This window comes from Leuciscus leuciscus (genome assembly GCF_965113295.1).
Source record: "Leuciscus leuciscus genome assembly, chromosome: 7".
In the NCBI taxonomy this organism is placed as follows: domain Eukaryota; kingdom Metazoa; phylum Chordata; class Actinopteri; order Cypriniformes; family Leuciscidae; genus Leuciscus; species Leuciscus leuciscus.
This window is the reverse complement of record NC_138731.1, coordinates 18,219,535-18,239,308: the sequence shown is the minus strand read 5'-3', so window position 1 is coordinate 18,239,308 and position 19,774 is coordinate 18,219,535. Positions and strand designations below refer to the sequence as shown.

At 37.0% G+C, this 19,774-nt stretch overlaps 1 protein-coding gene across 1 annotated transcript in view; it reads left to right on the top strand.

Moving 5' to 3' along the window:
• col4a2 (collagen, type IV, alpha 2) overlaps positions 1–19,774 on the top strand; it is a 133,264-nt gene that overhangs the window by 34,203 nt on the left and 79,287 nt on the right. The window contains exon 4 of the mRNA XM_082175795.1: positions 18,741–18,821. Coding sequence (XP_082031921.1) covers positions 18,741–18,821 — 81 coding nt within the window. The remainder of the gene's footprint in view (positions 1–18,740; positions 18,822–19,774) is intronic.

The window sequence follows — 19,774 nt, the reverse complement described above, 5'->3', positions numbered from 1 at the left end:
ATCACATGACTAAAACAGGGGATCACATGACAGGCATGAAACAAGAACATGAAACAAAACCGAATCGTGACAGCACCATATAGGCCCCCATCCACTGACGTTCAGTCGCTCGGCGACTTACACCTGTCTACAAGAGCAAATAGAACCCGTTATAATCACTGACACTGTCTACACTGGGTACAGTATGCACATTCAATTTCTGACACACTCCAACACTTTTGAGTCTGACAACAGGATAAAAGGAAGAGTAAAAGAACGTTTGCTTTGACACATCCTGTTTTATCCTGTAAAAAAAAAAAACTTTAACATTATAACCACAAAGAACATATTTAAGAAAATTCAATAATAAAACATTTCATGGCGCCTTTAAAATGTAATTTATTCCTGTGATGGAAAAGCTAAATTTTCAGCATCATCATGTCAAATCCTTCAGAAATAATTATATGATGAACTGTTGCTGCTTAAATGATTATTTGATGAATAGAAAATAATTATTTAAAAAAATTTAATAAAATATTGCTGACCCCACACTTTTGAATGAGTGTACTCACATTCCAAACATGTATGCTTTTATTTGTTCATAATAAAATTGAAAAGGTGTAATTTCATGAATTATATATTTTGTCCTGTTTGCATTTTGTCAGTGGTCACTAAAACTGTCATTGTATGGAAAATTAAGATTCTTTTAAATTAAATTAAAAATATATATATTATTTTGTGTTCCTCAGAAATATAACAGCATGTTTCGATTCTAATAAGGATAATTACGTTTTAGGTGAACTATCTCTTTAAATGGTCGATTTGAACTGCTTTTTTGATGTGTCAGAAACACAGACATACCTTTTTAAGGTAAGATATTCAGACAAATTTCAGCAAGTTCCTGATTGCAGCTGTGTCAAAAACGTAGACTCAACACTGTTATACAACCAGAACAGGGGTTTGTGACAAACCCCTCATGTTTAATGCGCTGTATAATAGACCTGAGGACGTCTACTCATTCTTTACACCCAAGGAGTTTAGACAAAGGCATGTGAAGACTTCACAATGCTAAATACTCTGGATGTCCAATGCTGTTCTCTCTCATTTCCTTTTATAGCCTGCTTGCTGCTCTAGTCTTCATTCATGATTTCGAAGTCTCTTTCTCTCTATCTCCAGTTTTATTTTGTGCAAAGCTGGTCATGTTACATGTCCTCAAAGAGACATGAAGCATGTCTCCCCTTAAGAAACGCATTAATCTTATTAATGAATAGACATTTTAAATCAGCAAAAGTTACTGATTTGAAACATGGAACAGAGCATATGTGAAGCATCAAGAATTGTTTCTGCTTTGTGTATCTAAACCAGACACTTAGAAGAGCAAAGTGTACATATTCTGTAGGTATTTATTTCAGCCTGAAATGAACACTAGAGGCAGTATGGAAGCTTGTTTCCTCCACGGAATAAAACATTTTAAGATAATCTCAAAATTGCCAGTTTACTTCTCACAATTCTGACTTTACTATTGGTCATAATATGATCATCCTAAACCAAAGAATAAATGGCTGTTCACACCAAGGACGATAACTAAAGATTTAATAATCATTTTAATTCTATAAGAATAGGGGGCAACACTTTATTTTAAGGTGACGTAGTTACACATTACTACATCTACTTACTATAGTTATAACAGTAAATTATGCATAATTACAAGAAACTAACCCTAAACCTAACCCTAATTGTACCTAACCCTTAAAGTACAATGTGAGTAAGTACAATGTAACCGTGTCACCTTAAAAAAAAAGTGTAACAGAATAGGGACGTCCATGTGATTTGTTTATGTGAGGTTTGCTATTACATTTCTAAGTGATTGGATTTAAAAAAAAATGAAAATACAATCATTTAGACTTACATTGATAGAGGGACCAAGCCATATTAGGGAGATTAAATTACCCTAGTCTTGAGAGAATGGCATTTTGGCCAGTAAGCAACCACCAACAGCAGGAAACACCCAGAACACCCTAGCAGACAAGCACTACTCACATTTTGTTCAGAAATGTAAAACATTATGTTTTAGCTCTTTCAGCTATGTGTAATGTTTTTTTTCTTGTTTTTTCTTCACAAGACCACTACAGTTCTTTTCTCACAGTCTGACCAATAAAATGATTCACAATACTTGGCTCCTGTTCAGTATTCTGTTTGGCTAAGACTAAGGCTAGGTTCTTATTTTGAATAAGTAATTACTTCACGACCATTAAAAAAGTATGTTCTATATACTATTAATGTAATCTGGACGTACTACATTCACCATGTTGTCATTATCATGTGACCTACAGTACCAGTATCAGTTACGTTGCTTCACTGCCATTCATAAATCCTCTCCTGAGGCCTCATGGGATAGTAAAGTGTCCATCGTATGCACACTTCAGAATCTCACTGGAAGAAGTTGGTCATCCGGGATCTTTTTGCCTAATATGAGTACTGTGAATTTGGACATACTTATTTAGTCACACACTGTTTTCGAGCTACTATATAGTAGGGAAGTATATGCAGTTTCAGATGCAGCCCATGTTCAAATAGTAGAATACTCCTTAATGCATACCACACAGTATGCAATACTCCCTGCTGTTTTATTAAAGGGGACATATCATGCTAAATTACATTTTTTAGCCCTTAAATGCATTTTGTTGTATATTTGGAGTGTTTAGAAGTACAGAAAAGTTGAAATTAGTCTCTTCAGGTGCTTCGTTGATATCTTTATATTCTGTTTTGGTCATATTTTTCAACATGTTCCGATTTTTCTATTCTCTATTACATTTTTTGAACTATTACGTCACAGTATTTGCAGCGGAACTGCCAAATAAGGACACCTACTCCCGGCCCAACACTTCGAGCAATCCTCTTGGATGTCCAAAAGTTTCTGTGCCACTAGATAATCGTATCTCTGCTATCACACTACAAAAATGGCCGAACGGGGTGGAGTTGAACCGAGTGTCACCTCTGCAACCTGGAGAGGGGGCGGGGTATGAAGTGTCTCATTTGCATTTAAAAAGACCGCACCAAAACGAGTTGCTCTCAGACGCACATCAGAAAAGGGGCCTGTGGAGCTATAATAATGAGGAATTCAGACCCAAGCATTGCAGTTCCGCTTTATATAGACCACAAATGTATGATTTATATGTAAAAAGGAATGATTTAAAAGCATGATATGTCTCCTTTAAATAATATTATGAAACAGTGCACATTATGCAACAGTAACCATTTCAAATGCATGTGAGGTCCTGTAACAACAAAGTGTGCTACACTACATGCATTATACATTTTTAATTGATCAAGTGACCTGATCACATACCCTGATCAAGGTATTCCTACATCACATCCTCAAATCTACTGGTTGTTTATGATGGCTTATCACATAGAACCCTTAATGCAAACATGTTATATTCACTATACACAAGTACACAGCTTGTCTTTGAATGGACAATTGTACTACTGGCAAATAGCAGTTCTTCTACAATCTGTAAGTATCCACAGTCCTAAAGCTTGGCAGCTTTTCTAATTTGTCTCTTTCTGAGATATCCCAGTCCTGTCCACTCTCCCCTTCCTCTCCTTCCATCTTGCTCCCCCAGCACTCGGTCTATCTCTCTATCACTCCCTGTTTCATCCATCCGTAATTTCTCGAAGGATTCCTATGGAGTTTATTCTCCAGAGCAATTCTAATTTGTCACACAGCACAACAACCGGAATAACCAAATCCAAATACAGTGTCAGTTTTCTTGGCTTATCTCCCCATAGTTTCCTATTCATTTTTCCTGCTGGAGAGTGGATGGATATCACCCATCTGGAAACCATTTCACTATAATAGTGAGAGAAAGGCTTTCTATGGACACAGAAAAAGACAAAGAGCTAGGGCAAAATCTTCAAAAGGAATCTTCTTACAGAATAAACATTGCTGTAGTGAGTTGGGGATGGATAGCATCACAGTGCCACAGTGTTAACATTTTTTTGTTTTTTGTTGGGGGGAAATAAAATTGATAATGGCTTACTTGACCTTGCATATTAAGCTAATATTTACTTAACATCAATATCTAATTGTTATGAATCTTTTGGTTTCTGTTACATGTTTAGTCTCCCACATACAAAATGAGCTGTGTGACCATTTTTGGTTCCTTTCCATTGTACTGGTTGTCTTGTGTTCCCTGTTAAATTAAACCAAGAGCTCTTCTTCAGTGTGGTTTAGATGAAACTTGGTAGTACGGAGATTTCCAGAAACTTCCTTTTGGAACTGGGACTTACAAGTTGCATATCCTGTGTACAGACCCACAGCTGCTCACATGAGAGGGCCAAAGGAATGTCCTTAGTTTCCGTCTGCTAGCTGTTTTTCTCAGCACTTATTCACTCTGTCAGATGACAGAGACCAGCCGTTATAACCCTCAGTCTATTAATTATAAAGTTATTACTACTCTCCTTCACACACATATATTCATACAGAGACTGTGTTAAAGGAATTGTTCACTTACATCTTTCGTGGAGCACAAAATGAGGAATTTTGAACAATTTTCATGCTGCTCTTTTCCATACAGTGAAAGCATGCAGTAAATACAGCTGTCAATGTTTAAAACAGGAAAAAAAGCTCATGCGTATGGTCAATGTTAAGTCTTCTGAAGTCATATGACAGCTTTATGTGGCAAACAGGCCAACATACTTTCAGATGCACACTTGATTGTCAGTCCTATCACTATCACGTGCTCAATGGCAAAAAGTCTCATCATAATGATATCGTTAAAGTTTTTACTTCCAGTTTTGTCACTCTAAAAGCATTTAGTCAGAAGTGGGATTTTTACCAATGCCTTCATTTGCACACCAGAATACCGAAAACTTTTAGGCAAAACAGCAAAAAAAAAAAAAAAATTGGTGATGGTCAACTGGAGCTTGCCCGATTTAAAAAACTCTGCTTTGAATATCGTTCAAGGTTTTACTTCTAGTCTCGTCACAAGTGGGATTTTAACCTACACCTCCATTTGAAGACCAGGAACCTCAACATGTAAGAAGGCAGAAAGCCTTTGAGTTTGGCACCTTGATGGTCATCGCTATCTCTGGAGCTTTCCCGATGGCAAAAAGTCTCATAGCAATAATAACACTTAAAGTTGTGAATATTGTTAAGGTTCAATAAGCTTTTACTTCTAGTTGTGTAAAATCCTTTTGCTAGAAGTGGAATTTGAACTTGCAGCTCCATTCAGAGACCAGATACATACCTCAACATGAGAGAAGGCTGAAAACCTGCCATTCTGACTTTTATGCATTGCGGCAGAAAAATAAATAAATCTCACTTCTATCACTGGAGCTTGCCCAGTGCTATAAATTGTAATGTTATTGATAAAGCTTAATGCTTTGAAAAACATTTTACTCTTCACTTCACTTCAACCCCATCTTCATTTGAAAGACCCAGAACCTTAATTTTGAGACCAAAAATCTGAACGTCACAGAGGGTTTAAAGCCCTTTTTAGCATGATTTGGTGAATAACTTGTGTCATTGGCGCAAATGCTGCGTGTCAAGTTACTGGCTGAAAATTAAGTGAGATTTTGACAATCTTTCAAATAAACTCAAAGTCAGTTTTCAGGCCAATTCACACTGCACCAACAGACGGCAACAGACACTTCGTCAGGTTTTGTCGGATCAGTGTGTTACCCCTGTCAGAGTCTGTCGGAGTCTGTTTTCGGCTATTGAACATGCTGAATCGGCGTTAAAATGTCTTGGAAGTGACAAACTGTAATCTGGTGACTTAGTGTCGCCCTTGGTCTGTGTCTGTCGGTGCAGTGTGAATTGGCCTTTAGGTACCTGGCACAGACATAACACATTTGTGTGCGCACACGCACATAATCACAAATGCATCTTGCCATACTCTGTTCTTCTTATTTAAAAACAAATTTTTCTCATGGTTCATGGTGACTCAGAGTGCACTCATAGGGGCCGTCTATACACCCTTTTACCCAGCATCCTCGGCTTTCTGTCTTTGTCTGTGGTAGATGGGATGCTGGCGCACTGTCTCAGAAGAGGCAGATCCTCTGAACCCCTTATAAGACAGGATTGCAGGTTACAAAAGTCAACTTCTGAAGGGAAAACTAATTGAATGTATTGTAAGGAGAGATCACAGTCTCCTTGTTGCATTTGATGGCATTTCATGCAATTAAAGCAATGTCCTACAGTGCTATTCTTCTCCAGAAACCATATTGAAAATAGAAATTATCTACGGTGACCGGGAGGGGACATGTTCGGTTCACTTATTTTTGTCGTGGCCACAACATATTAACTCGTGGGAACGTGATATTAAGTCGTGGGAACGTCATAATATCTCATGGGAACGTCATATTAAGTCGTGGCCACGAGATCATTTTGTTGAGGTAGCGACATCATTATGTCGTGGCCACGCGATGCAAAGTCGTGGCCTCGAGATCATATGTTGAGGGAACGATATATTTTTCTCGTGGCCACGACTTCATATTTTGAGAGAACGACATCTATTTGTCGTGGCCACGAGTTGAGGGAGCCACAGCGGCCAATACTGTAACCGTACTATAGCATAGACTGGGCAACAGCAGAGATGGAGATGACAGAAGAAATAACATTTTACTTTAAATTAGGAATGTCATATAAAGATATAGTGCGGTCTTTGGCATTAAGACATGGGTACGTTGTAAGTGAAAGACACGTGAAGCGCATTCTTATACTTTTTTGTCGCACGCATATTTAGGGTCCGTCTCAAAATTACATGCGACATTGGCATAAACGTTTCTAACTTCAATAGCATTTGAAGACAATGACTTACAGTCATAAAACCAACTGTACATTGTTCACCCAGGTCTCATGTATGATGCACACATTTTAGATTTTTGATATTTATGACAATAAACTGCTAAATCATATGCAAAAATTGCTATGTATTTCACCACTGCCACATACCTGACACCTAGATGAACAATGTACAGTTGGTTTTATGACTGTAAGTCATTGTCTTCAAATGCTATTGAGCTTTAAATATGGTCATATTCTGTATATGATCCCATACAGTAGTGAAATACCAATATTTGCATATGATTTAGCAGTTTATTGTCATAAATATCAAAAATATTAAAGGTGTGCAATGTGCATCATACATGAGACCTATATGAACAATATACAGTTGGTTTTATGACTGTAAGTCATTGTCTTCAAATGATATTGAGCTTTAAATATTGTCATATTTTGTATATGATCCCATACAGTAGTGAAATAGGCCTACATAGCAATATTTGCATATGATTACTACTACTACTCTACACATGATTTTAAAAACAGTACCATTGCAGTTTTTATGTTATGATTTTAAATTGGTATGTGACCTAAGAACGATCTTACATTAAAGGTACATAAAGGTGCTGAGGTCTGACTTTGTGGTGCTCTGAAATTAAGTTATTTTAATATTAATATGTGATGAAGGACTTTGAAAGAAGTTTGACAGATTTCAGTGCTGAATAAGGTTAATACCCCGTTTATTTGAAAATGGTTAATATTTGATGCACTCTAAGCCTACATCACGGTCATAGCGATCTGTATAACAACTATGCTGTAGCTTTCGAACGGGTAGCCTATCTTTTTTCACTGCATTTGAATTAGCTGCCTGATCCGTGAAGAACCGTGAATAACAGTCTATGGGAGAAACATCAAGTCCATGCCTTGATAACGTTAGGTTGGATTTTGCAGTTAGCCTACAACAAATTTAACACCCTCGTTTCAATGAAACTGAAAACAATTGAACCAGACTTTGACACAAGACAAAACAGAACAGATGTTTCAAAACCGATCAGATAGCGTTACTATGGCTTTGTATGGCAGAAACGTTAGCCAACTAGTTTACGGTTAGACTAGGCTAGCTATCGATAACGTTACACTGACACAACTTAAGTTAATGCTCTGAATTCGCAGCTAATATCAAATCCATAACTTTTTGATCAAGTTAATATTTCCAGGTCAACCACAAATAATCCCACTACCTTTTAATATCATCCAATAACTAATTCAATGCCGATTTGTTGCTTTGCCCACTTACCATTTCAAGACCATCTGTAAAACATTGCCAGCTCAACGTGCGAGACGAGTGAGTTGCTTGAACATACACAGCAAAGATTCTAGAGCGCTACGCGCAATTTGATATACACAGACACCATATTAAGGGGCGGGCTGATGCTGACCGATTTATTACACATCCAGAAGAATACATTTGAGTCGTTATAGGCTCTGGTATATTATGGAGCATAATAGGAATAAAGTTGTGACAAAAAAATTATCAGGGAGGAAAAATCTGAGGGGGCACGTGCCCCCTCACTTTGAATGGGCATGACGCCACTGTCCTAGACTGTTATGCTCTGGATTGGGGGCTAATGGGTAAATCATGTCTCTTTACATAGCTGAGATAGCTTTCTGTCTCTGAAAGGTGTAGCCTTCACCCTTTAAACACATTCATATGTGACGTTTTGAGGAAGCTACTCTAGCTTCACAAGAATTAATGCATTAACAATAAATTTACAGGCACTCAAATGCATGCACTCAAATATACAGTATTTTTAATTTATTTAAGTTTATTTACATGAACTGTCAGAAAAAGAAAAAAAAAGATTTTACTTGAAGCCTTAATCCATGATAAAGATGTTCATAATTTATTTTCCAATGCATTTATATAATTTCATTTCTGTCATGACAACTGGTAAAGGATAAGACAATGTTGATACGTTTGGTCTTGGCGGAATAGATTTGCTACGCTGCTGCTTCAGAGCAAGTACGGGACTTGCTACTCCCAATACACCGATACGCTGCTGTGAGCAAGCGAGACATGCTGCTGCTGGACAATAGCAAACATGAATTACCCATAGCAGATCTTTACAGGTGGAGCTGGGGAAGGTGGAGAGTTTCTTGATGTCATTGTGATTTTAAAAATAAGGTGGATATCACAACATGCCATATGGACCGTTGTCATAAACACAATCATGCTGATCCAGTCATGACTGTCTGTTTGTGTGGTCGGATTCTATTACACGGTATCATGCATTATGCTACACAAGAACATATGTGTATCAGCAGGACGTCATGGTGAAATGCTGAAGTAACTCGTAAAGTGTGCTGGTATTCTGAACTTTACAGCCCAGCTGCTGCTCACACTCCCTCAGACATGTGAAACAGCATAGTCCCACTGAACTCCCACTGACCTGTGTGAGCAACACACACGAGCACACGCACATGAAGACATGCACACACGTATACACAGGTCACATTCCACTCTCATAGCAACTCATTATAAAGTCCTTTAATTGTCAGGTGGTATGGATCCCTCCTCCAGCTCAGTCCGTCAGTCCTCCTCTGAATCTTTGGGGTAATTAAACACAGACGCATCACACCTATTTAAGGGGAGACACCCCAGGTGAATAGGAAAGAAATAAACTAATAGTTATCAGTATGAAACCTCTCCAGTTGATTACTGACATTAAGACAAATATATTTTGTATTACAAGTTTTTAGAATATTTATGTTTAAATATGCAAATTAGGTATTATCTCATTAAATATGCTCTAATTTGCATACATTTCTGAACATTGGACAAAGCCAGATTCAAAATTCTTGTTTAATTTTGTTGACATATTAGAGTCAAAGGTTTTTACAGAGGGGATTAAATATAAATCTTTTTATCACTCCATTAAAGGGATATTCCACCGTTTTTTCATATTAAATGTTATTCCCTTAACTAAGACGAGTTGATACATACCTCTCTCGTCTTAGTGCGTGCACTCAATCGCTCTGGCGCGCGGCGACACTTTGATAGCACTTAGCTTAGCCCAGTTCATTCATTAGGATCCAAACAGAGATGAAGTTAGAAGAGACCAAACACATCCATGTTTTCCCTATTTAAATACAGTTACACGATTAGTTACACAACCAAGTATGGTGACAAAATAAAACGTGGCGCTTTTCTAAGCGGGTAAAAAGGATAACTATAATGTATGGCGGAATAGCACTTGGGACTCGGGAGCACTTCGACTCGGCGCAGTAAAAAGTCACTCCTGAAAAATCCTCTACCTCCCTCTCACTTCTGTCATTAGAACCAACTGCGCAGTCGAAGTGCTCCCGAGTCCCAAGTGCTATTCCAACAACAGCGATCGTGGAGCGACAAGTTGATTTAGAATGCCAACTTTTGTTGAATTTAGGAGAAATCTACAGAGGCAAATAGACAAAGTGTAGTAAAATAAAGACCTAAATGTGTTTCACCACAAGTCTGAAAGAAGACATGTTATTGAAGACAAATAGCCCAAAATCTCAAAATTGACCAGTGAAAAAAATTGTTTTTTCAAAAAAAAATTTGCCTGCCACGTCTCCCCTTAAACTGAAAGTAAATTCAGTTAATAATAAAACAATAAACAAATAATAATAATAATCGGCACCATAAACATCAAAATACTGTTCAATAGTATAGCCACAAGAAAAAAAATATATATGTGTGTTAACAAGATGTGTGTAAATAAAAAATAAAAAAATTATTTTACAATTTCATTGCCATTACAGTGTAACGGCTAAAATGGGCACAAATATTATGTGGAAAAACAGCTCAGATAACACAGAAAATAATAGTTTTAACTGAAGTGTTTTTTAGATTTTTTATATGAAATGTAATGTTCAAGCCTGATATTTCTGCTTTTAAATCCTCCAAACATTGGCCCCATTTATTTCCATTTTAAATCCCTCACGTAACCTCACTTTTTCCTTTTTTTAAGAAATGGAAGGACTAACTGAAATATTTTGTTGTGATGATCAACATTAAGCCCTGTCAATTTCAGCCTATTTTAATAAACTCTATTCCTTTCTTTTTTTTTTCTTTTTTTTTTTTTTTACTCCATTGGTTGTGTCTCATCTCATATCGTGTACTAATTGAGCCAGAACTTTCACTGGTGCTCCTTAAATAAAAGACAGCTTTTGATGTCCCTAATGACCAAAGAGTAGAAGAAAAAGGGCAAAATGAATGAATGAAATATTCAAGTGGTGATTCAGAGGGAAGTTTGTCTGCGGTTCGTGTGGCCGTATAATGATGGTGTTGTTCAGGAACCGCTTTGTGCCTGGCCTGAATAGTAAATAAGTGCTGGGAATTAAACAGTTTTGTTGTACGGCATCTGTTGCGAGAGAAATTGATTTACTGTACAATTATTTCAGTCTCTTGTTTTTGATGTTACTGAAAGCAGGAACAACATCCTGTCAGAGCCGCGACCTAGTGGTTAGCACACATGCTTTGACAAATTTAGCTACAGTACTTATGCAGATGATTTGAGTTTAAATCTGTCTAACAAGATGTCTGGTTACGGTCCTTCAAGCTGCAAAACATGGCCAATAGTTCCAAGAAGTTTCAAGCTTGCGTCACCAAGCAACACATATAATCTTATATAAATTTATATGAAAATAAAATTATTAAATCAAATATAGAAAGAAAGATATGAAAGATGCAGTAAAATAATTGACTAAAAAGAAAAAAAGATCCTGAAAACACTTAACACTTAAGCTCATAACTCATAACAGTAGCACTTGTCCTCTATCATCTTTCTAATCAGGATCCCAAGCCAAGGCGAGACCTCAGCAAAGGTCAAAGGTCAACAGAGGGCAAAAAGTCAGTGCTCAGAAAGCTTTAAAGTGATCTGAGATTCTTGACCAAATGGAGTTAGGTCACTGTTCAAGCAGACAGCTGAGTAGTTAAAAGTCCTATTCAGTTACAAATCATCTCCCTCCAATAAGTGAATCAGTCAGGGTACAGCTTCAGTTTGGATCTGACTAAATGTAAAGACATAAGTGGCTTTATACAAGTGCAAACATCACAAATTCATAGCTTTGTAATGTATATGGGAGTGCTTTGCTATGAGGAAGAATGTGTTTATACTTCACCTTAATGTTGTTTTATGCCTGTAAACTGAGATTCCATCTCAAGGTCTTCAATCACTAGAGACCTTTTGAACACAACAGTTGTTGAAATTTCCTATTGGCCATTTCAAAAATGTAAATATTTAATGTTTTATATTTACGGTAATATTCAGTAGCTTGCACAAATGGTGTCTGTAGTGTAGTGCATTAATGTGTTTTAACGGGGATGTCAGGATATCCAGACAGCTCTGGACACACTCTAAACTATACTGATGTTGCTCCAATTTATGATAGTCTTTTGTCATCACTTCCTGTCACTACATTAATGGAAATATTCTATAATGTATATAATTTGTAATAGGCAGAAATAAAATTATATAGGCTAACTGATCATTCCATGATACGTTTTGTACAAAAACTTTGCACTTACTGAAAGAGAAGAAATTGCACTGAAAAATGAAAAACAACTATTCTAGCTGCTTCGAACCTGGAATTGATTACAGAAAGGATGTCCTAATTCCCCGTCAGGAGGCTGTCATCTGCAAACAGCCTTTAGCATATTAATGGCAAAACCCCACAGTATTTTACAATGTTCACAGAGGAAATCTTAGTTGTCTCTAGTGCATTGGCTAATGGTTCAGGACAGAAACTTAACAGATTTAAAGGGATAGTTCACCCAAAAATGAAAATTGTGTCATGTATTACTCACTCTCTTGTCGTTCCAAACCTGTAAGATATCGTTCATCTTCGAAACACAATTAAGGTATTTGTGATGAAATCCGAGAACTTTTATCCAGAAAGGTAGTAAAGATTAAACATTTTTTGTTAACTTTCTCAGCTTAAGTGAATTATTATTTAACCTTTACATTATTTGTTGAACCATGTTATTAATAAAAACTACACTATAGTAAGAGCTGAACTGTTGCTTCATTTATCCAATTTGGAAAAAGTGCTAATTTGGAATTCCACCATGGAAAAAGAGTTACGTCTTGGGCCTGAAACTCCCGGGCTGAAAAGTGGCCCCACTCCGGCCCTGCCGTACAACAATGTAACTTAATGCTTAACTATGATGCATCAGAGAATTAACGTGACTGTTTCCTGAAAACCTAGTAACTTTGTTGCATATTTAAACAAGGACTAGATGTACGGTAGGTTCAATGTATTGTTCTATCTTAAGGTCCTATGGAAGGACCTTTTGAAAAGACGTCTTTAAAAAAAAAGATACAATATTTCACCAGTATAACATTTGACAGCAATTTTAAAACATTACAACCCACTGAGCAGACTATCCATCTCTCCTCCACAGCCTTGATTTAATTTGGGAGGCATTAAATATGGCATCTACCATGACTAAAGTCTATAATCAAGCATAAACCAAAAACTTTTTAGCCTTTGTAAAGCATTTGTGTGTGTGCGTGTGTGTGTTGTTGATCAGTCTTCATGGCGATTTCACTCTCCAGTAGAAAAAGGCCTAAAGCATCTGGATTCCAGTGTGTTCCAGACACCTGTTAGATGGTTCAGCCAAGGCTAGACAACAGTGTTGAAATTATTGTGGGAATTATGGTTACGTGGTTAACCACAGAGAGTTATGACTGTGGTACATTGAGAACAGCATGAGTCATATTGTCTTTGTGTATACAGGCAAACACTGACGTCCATAAATGGATGTTTCTTTCTCTTTATCGTAAGAACGCATTCCCATTTAAACAAATGGGATAGAAGTCATTTTCCTGCCATGTGCCCACACAGTAATGTAAACATGTGGTGCTCGAGTCAGTATAATGTCATCACGCTGTCTAGTGAACACCGCAAAGGGTGATGTCCAACAAGAGATATCAAACAAAGTCATGTCTGTGGGGATTTTAAAATGGCCACCCAGTGAGAGTCTTATGTCATTTAACCACACAATTGATACTAATTTATAATGATGCTATCATTCAAACACTTCAAACCTTAAAGGTGCCCTTAGTATTGTTTTGTTTATGTTGTGCAAATGTAATAGTTTCCCTTTATCTGTCTGTTCGTAGAGGAGGAACAGTAAGACATAGGCTTGTGTATCTGAACCTCACTGGACACTCACTCTATTGCGTCAAAACAAGACCAGATGGAGCGTGGAGGAGGGGACAGGTTATGTCTTTGGGAGGAAAAGGACACATATCACTGTTATCTGACTCTATTCTCTTTGCTAGACACATTAATATCTCTGACACTAGGCATTTCCTTCATAAAGTCTAGTCTAAGACAAGTTCTAGACTAAATTTGGGTTTTTGCCGACACATCGCCACCCTTGTGAAAAAGAAGTCAAATAAAAGGCCAATTAAAGAGAGTATACATTCATGACTACACTTAAGTACACTTTGTAATCATGTCAAATTAAAAAGTACATTTTAAAACACATTTTAATAAAACTTTGTCATGCTTTAAATAAGTACACTCATTTCGATGTGTAGACTACTAAAGCACATGCAAAGTTGCTTGATTATACTTTTGAATGTTTTAAATTTAATGTTGTTATTCAATATTACATTTGAAGTTAGTGATGAACTAAATTGCAACTTCATCTTTACAAATATTGTAATTACAAATATATTTAAATGAATGACATACAAGGTCAATATATTACATTAAACTATACTTTAGTGCACCATGAATGCTTGTATATTTGGCAGTACACTTTAACCATATTTCAAGGACCATAGAAGTAATTATAAGAATTACATATAAATATGTACTTAAGTTATACTAACTGTAAGTGGGTCAAAAAAGCACTCTAATGTGCAGCTTATAGCATTTAATATCAATTTAATTTATAATACAAGTGTATTCTATAAAATTTGCGAAAGTGTACTTCTCAGATGGTTTGAAATTCCTAAAACAATTAACAAAGAGTTATTTATTACGACATTATTTACAGCATGTGTTAACATTCAGCTACTAATAGAATAGGTCTCTGAGACATTGATTATATGTAATTTGGGCATAATTGTTGATCATCAGAGATGAATGCACGTAGTTTCAGGCCAGTCTGAAGTCATGGCTCTGGAATGGAGCATAGACTTCCCTCTGTCTCTTAAGGAGCCTTAAAATGTCTTTAAATGAATGAGGCCTATTGAACACTCAGTTTCGCTCTTCATGACAACAAGACTCAGATGCCTTTTAAATATGTACCATAAATATGTACCATAAATAAGCTCTACTGTACATGGCATGCCCTATGGTCTCTAAGGGCGTTTTTCCACTGGGTTCGTTTGCTGCGGTCCGAACCCGAGTGCGCTAGTTCCCGGCGCCCCCCGCAGCGTTGGTCTGGTTTCACACTCAATTAGTTGTATCGAACCCAGGTGCGTTTGCAGTGATCTTACGTCATCGCAAACGCACACGGAAAACGCATGGAGAATACAACTCGACTGAGCATAGCTGTAATTTGTCTGTTTTTTTGGTGCTATTATGCACAACATAGTGAGAGACAACTACGTTTATGTTCATTACATGGTGTAATTCAGCACATATCCAGGGGACGCCGTGTTTCTGCTGCTCGCAGAAGATTTTTCACTGATGCGACAGTGATACGCATGCGCGGGATACTATACTTCCTGAACAAGCACGCACCCGAGTCCGTGTTGCTTGCACATTAACGCGAACCGCGCCACGGTTCGGGAGCAACCGAGCTCAGACCACCTCCTCCAGGTAGTCTCGGGTTCGGTACTCTAGTGCGCACCCGAGTCCGATGACAGCGTTCACATTAGCGATTTTTCATGCGAACCGTGCCCCGGTCCGCACTAAACTGCCAGTGTGAAAGCGCCCTAATAGTGTGCTTTGAGACTACAACTGAGTCTGGTTTTATGATTGGTTTGAAGCAGATTTTTCGCATCATTCCAACATGTGAAAAGAGATTTAAAAGGGAAGTTGCAGGTAGGTGAGTTTGGGCCAAGCTATTGAACCAACAACCTCCTGACACTAAGCAGTGTAAGCATCATTTCATTCAGCTGTTTTATATCAGTGTGGCTTTGAGCTTCATAGTTAGACGGATGCTAGATCGTTCCTCATTAATCTATGCCTCTGTTGTCTAGTTTCATTGTTGTTTTAGCGGTCAGTGTCGTCTGGGACATTTCTGGCTTTTGCAGTTACAAATGTGCGTCTGTGTTTTTGTTCTCTGTTTTAGTTGGGTACTGTTTTTTTTGTTTTAGACATAGCCAAAGGCCTAACAGACAGCCTTCTGACCTTTCTGCGAGGGCTGAACAGACTTGCACACTGCATCAGAACATCCCTTTTAGTTGGAAAGATACTATTGTTTACTTTATATGAAGCCCCCAAGTATGAAAAGGACACTGATAAACACTTTACATTTTAAAGTTCATTTTTAGTTCATTTAAAGGTGAAGTGTTTACGTCAGCACTAGTCTCAACGATCAAAGTGGCAAAAATCAATATCGTTCAAATATTTGTGTTCAGTAAGATACATTTTTTTCAATTCTTATATTTAGCAAAGATACATTAAATTGATCAAACATGCACATTTATGTTGAAGTGTTTCCTGTTTCTTGTGCCATTGTTGTAGTCCTTTTGTTCAATGGTTCCCCTGTTCATTAGTCCTGATTGTTCCCAGGTGTGTCTAGTTAGATGGTTAGCCCTTTTGTATTTAAGCCCCAGCGTTTCCTGTGTTGTTTGTCAGGTCTTGTTTGTTTGATTTTCTCAGTTCTGCTCCAGGTTCGCTCCTTGTGTTCCCTGGTGTTGTTTTCATTAATTCATTCATTCATTCCTATTCGGATCCAGCTCTCATTCGTTTTTTTTAGTTCGCCTTCATTACACTTGAACAGCAAATAAATTCATCATGTCTGTGTGAAACTTTTCTCTCAGCTCCTGTCTTAGTACAGGCATTACAGGAATGGATAAAATAAAACTGCGCAAGCTTTCTCAGTTATTATTAACTGTTGTTACTCATTACCCTTTGTCCTCCGGTGATTTGATTTGGAAAACCTCATTCCTTCACGCACAAAAAAACACTCTTGAGTGCATATACTTTAAATCTTTTTCTCAGTTTGTGTTGGAAGCACACACATGCTAATCAGGTGATCAGAAGATTCTTTCTTTTTTGTGGGGAATGCGTGGTGTGGAACAGGATAGAACACAATACTCCTCTCATCATCTGCTGCAATCATCAACTATTTAGCAGTAAACTGAAACTGGCCAGTCTCACTTATTGTTTAGGTTGCCTTGACATTTGTGCTGCTTTTTAGTTTGTCATCTTTCCCACCTTCTGTAAGACAATGCTTCCCTATGGAGTCACTGTTTCAGGACTAACAGTGCTCAGAGAAAATAACAGTTCCACACCTTTACCTTATTTAGTGGTTGACATTCGCTACACTATCTTCTATCCACTATTTATCCACATATTTGATAAATATTTAAATGTTAAAAATGTGTATTATAAATCTGGGTTCTGCAGTATGAATATTCGAGAGCAGGGACATATAACTTTAGTCTTTCTTCTGCTAGAGGATCATGAATCTTTCTGAGGTCTTCTTTGTGACTTGAGGCAGGAGGCTCAATGTGGCCTTTGTCTGTTGCTTGTTCAGAATCTCATATCAGACGAACAAGACGGAATGTCTCTGAAACACTTTGTCGCAGACAGTTTTGTCATGGCCTTAAAGGTTTCATGGACACACAGGGCTGTTTCAGCAGTCTGTGGGATCAGTGTGTAGGTGTGAGCAGACATACTGCCGTCATTGAACGAGACCCTCCAAAAATGAGGTCCCCTCTTGCAAAGAGAATAATACATCATGTATTCATTAGCTCAGTAATTTACAGACCCCCTTAACTGAATTCCTGTTATGGGTTAATGTTATGTATGTTATTAACTTTCCTTTATAGTGAAATTCCATAGATAACTTAGTCTAACTAGTCATGCTTTGAAGGACATTTAAAGATGGGTATTAAGTTTTAAGCATGTTTCTAATTCACAGTTGCAGTTTCTTCAGTTAAGGGCTATTATTCACAAATTATTATTATTTTATGTGTTTAATTCTATGGACATTTTTTTTGTATTGTATTTAGAATAGCTGCTTGCTGAAGCTAATTTTATCGCAACTATGTATGCTATATACATACAAAAATAGATAAATCATGCACTATAAAAAAAAAATCTTTCCACAATATATTTTTTGTTGCTTTTTGTCATCATATGCATCTCATATTGGATCTCAAGTATGTTCTTCACTGCTTCTGATGCTGCTTCAGATTATTTTAGTTAAAAAATAATGAATTTCCATATTTAAATATTGATTGGGTCTGGCATTAGGGTTATGCAATAAAATCTATACATAAAATGCATTTGAAGCTCAAAAAGTTTTAATGTTGTCTTAACACAAGAAAAAATAAAAGTTTAAATCTGTTAGTTTTAATTAAATCAAACCATCAACAGTTATCTTCCAAATTTGGAATATATATATTTGTACCTTTGGTAAGTTAAACATTTTACATTCTCATGGATATTTTTGAAAATGATCTTGTCCTCTATACAACCAGGAAAATAAATAAACAAATAAATGATGGTCTGTTGAGTGACACAGTTTGACCAAGCACGGCTGCAGTGTCTTGAACATGATGGAGATTCACATCAAGCTGCCACATTAGAAAAACCAACAGTACAGTGACAGCCTCTAGCACAACATCACAACTTTGCAGCATTCTTGTCTGTTATTTTAAGGCTAAATATGCTGTGAATTAAATGTACTGTGTCATTTCATATGGCTTAACATCTGATGGCACTGAGCAAGCTTTTAAACCAACCAACTCAACGTGCCATTCAACATTGTCTTCACTCTTTTTCTTTTCTCTTTCAGGGAGTGAAGAAGAGCAGTGGACCATGTGGGGGGAGAGACTGCAGCGGAGGGTGTCAGTGTTATCCTGAGAAGGGTGCGAGGGTAAGTCTGTTTCAGTCTTATAGCCCAGCCTAAGTGTCTTTATCCATCCAGTGCTATTGTGTTGGATTTGAAGGGCGTGTCCATCATCAAATATGAAAACATGACTAGAAATATAACACTGCTAGACTATCGATAATGCATCAATGTTTTTGAAAAAGAAACATCTAGGTGAAGCTGAAGAGTGAATGAACACCAGTAAACTGAAGCCTTTTCTATATGACACATCATATTTGAGATCCTAGATACACAACATAAAAGTAACATCAGAAACTTCTATCTGCACAAAAAGACCCAAATGCAAGCGAACCTGAACTAAGTTACGTACTAGTCAGAAAGTGTTATTCCCATTGTGGATGTGATCTCCCCGTGACAACGCGTTGAAACACTAAAGCATAACGACTACACAACATTCTATAGTTTTCTCATTGTAATATTATGTATATGGCAGATTGGTGCTGCACATCTTGCACATCTTGCACTTAACTGTATTTTTATCTACTTCATCAAGTGACATCAAGTTTCCAAGCCATGATGAGAAACGATTTTAATTAAAACATAGGCCTACTGTAGAAAAAAGATGAAAAAAAAAAAAAAAAAAAAAAGAACACTGCTGGATTATCATTAATAAAAAAAATAAAAATAAAAAACTTCTAAAAGAAATAATTATGCCTGTCTCAGAAAACCCAATCACAGTCAATAATGTTGGACATTGCCGTTTGAGCAGACGCTGAAGGGTCAATGAACACCGGTAAACTGAAGCACGTTCCTTGCAGGTTTATAAACTCAACCAAAGGTCATCATCATATATTACATTAATGAAATATATACACTATAAAAGTAACTTACATCTGCACAAAAGGATGTGAATGCGCTAGTGAACTTGACACAGGCAACTAAAGCACAAAGAATTAATGTTATGTATATGGCAGATTGGCACTTGCACTTAACAGTAT